Here is a 1,840-nt window from a genome sequence, read left to right as displayed (position 1 = left end):
GGATCCTGAGATGCTATCTAGTTTTGTATTTATATTAAAAAAATGTTAGCCGTCCTTCGTTTCTAACTGACAAAATCTGTCGCGTCTTGCCCCACAAAAAGATGTTTCATCTTTGTGAAGATTCAGAACTGGAGATACCAAATAATCAGTATCTATTCTAATCAGATTAACGTTTTTGCAAAATACAAAAGCAGAATATTCTTATACATATATCTTTTGCCTTGAAGAATAACCTGTATCATAGGAGTAGTATTTAACTAGAAGTATAGCTGTCAGCCATTTATTTTAAGCACCAGACGTATCGAAAACATGACTTATCAGCTTAGGCATACAAACTTTTGGTTGGCTATTGTCACATGTGTTTCTGTAAATTCTCATTACAGGTATCAATGTTTGAGAAATCAGTTTCAAAGATGAAATTGAATGATCTGATGAAGGCAACAGGCGATTTTACCAAGGAAAACATTATTGGAACTGTTCATTCCGGAACTATGTACAAAGCTACACTTCCTGATGGTTCATTCCTTGCTATCAAGAGGCTGCAAGATACTCAGCATTCAGAGAGCCAATTCACATCCGAGATGTCAACATTGGGAAGCGCTAGGCAACGCAACTTAGTTCCACTGTTAGGTTACTGTATTGCTAAGAAAGAGAGGCTCTTGGTGTACAAGTACATGCCCAAGGGTTCACTCTATGATCAACTACACCATGAAGGCAGTGATAGAGAGGCTCTGGAATGGCCAATGAGGCTAAAAATTGCCATTGGGGCTGGCAGAGGGTTGGCGTGGCTTCATCACAGTTGCAACCCCCGAATTCTTCACCGCAATATTAGCTCCAAGTGCATACTACTTGATGATGACTATGAGCCTAAGATTTCTGATTTTGGGTTGGCAAGGCTTATGAATCCAATCGACACCCACCTGAGCACATTCGTCAATGGCGAGTTCGGCGACTTGGGTTATGTAGCTCCTGAGTACACGCACACCCTTGTTGCCACGCCAAAAGGGGATGTCTATAGTTTTGGTGTAGTCTTACTTGAAATGGTCACCGGTGAAGAGCCCACACGTGTATCAAAGGCCCCAGAAAATTTCAAAGGGAGTTTGGTAGATTGGATAACATACCTATCAAACAACTCCATACTTCAAGATGCGGTGGACAAGTCCCTGATCGGAAAGAACAATGACGCCGAGCTGCTTCAAGTTCTGAAGGTCGCCTGTTCCTGCGTGCTTTCTGCTCCAAAGGAAAGACCTACAATGTTTGAGGTGTACCAGCTTCTGAGAGCTGTTGGGGAGAAATACCATTTTAGCGCTGCTGATGATGAACTGGCGCTCCGACCGCAGGATGCAGACTCTAAGAAGCTGGATGAGCTTATTGTGGCGAAATAGACGGGTCTGTATGGTACATTGATGCTCGGTGTTTGTTGTATCTTGTGAATGATCAGGTTGATATGGTAGTAATGTACTATCTGGACTCCTTCAGTAGCGAAACTATCGGAAGCTCAATCAATGCTCATGGTCCTGGAAATAGCATGTTGTTGTAAGATGTGTATGACTTGTGATGTTCACGTTTCTGTACTTGCTCAGTCTGTAGTGCATCTTTGGAATTATGTAACTGGTGTGTGAGACGGACCACCTCACGTTTTTGTAGAAGTACGTAGTTTGCAGTGCTCAGTTTGATGTGCTCTTTAGCAAAAAATATATTTCCTTATGGCCCTTGGAGATAGCATGATTGGACACATATTTTCTTCATTTTTGAGGAAGACACATGCAGCCTGAAACAATTAGCCTATAAACTTAAATGTTACTCCCTCTGTTCACTAACTTCTTTTATCTGAATCGGA

At 41.8% G+C, this 1,840-nt stretch overlaps 1 protein-coding gene across 1 annotated transcript in view; it reads left to right on the top strand.

Moving 5' to 3' along the window:
- Positions 1–1,542, top strand: part of LOC119295179 (probably inactive leucine-rich repeat receptor-like protein kinase At5g48380) — a 3,392-nt gene extending 1,850 nt beyond the window's left edge. The window contains exon 3 of the mRNA XM_037573532.1: positions 384–1,542. Coding sequence (XP_037429429.1) covers positions 384–1,385 — 1,002 coding nt within the window. The 3' untranslated portion in view covers positions 1,386–1,542. The remainder of the gene's footprint in view (positions 1–383) is intronic.
- Positions 1,543–1,840: the final 298 nt, after the last annotated feature.

The sequence above is a fragment of the Triticum dicoccoides genome, chromosome 4B (assembly GCF_002162155.2).
Source record: "Triticum dicoccoides isolate Atlit2015 ecotype Zavitan chromosome 4B, WEW_v2.0, whole genome shotgun sequence".
In the NCBI taxonomy this organism is placed as follows: domain Eukaryota; kingdom Viridiplantae; phylum Streptophyta; class Magnoliopsida; order Poales; family Poaceae; genus Triticum; species Triticum dicoccoides.
This window is presented reverse-complemented; position numbering and strand designations above follow the sequence as displayed.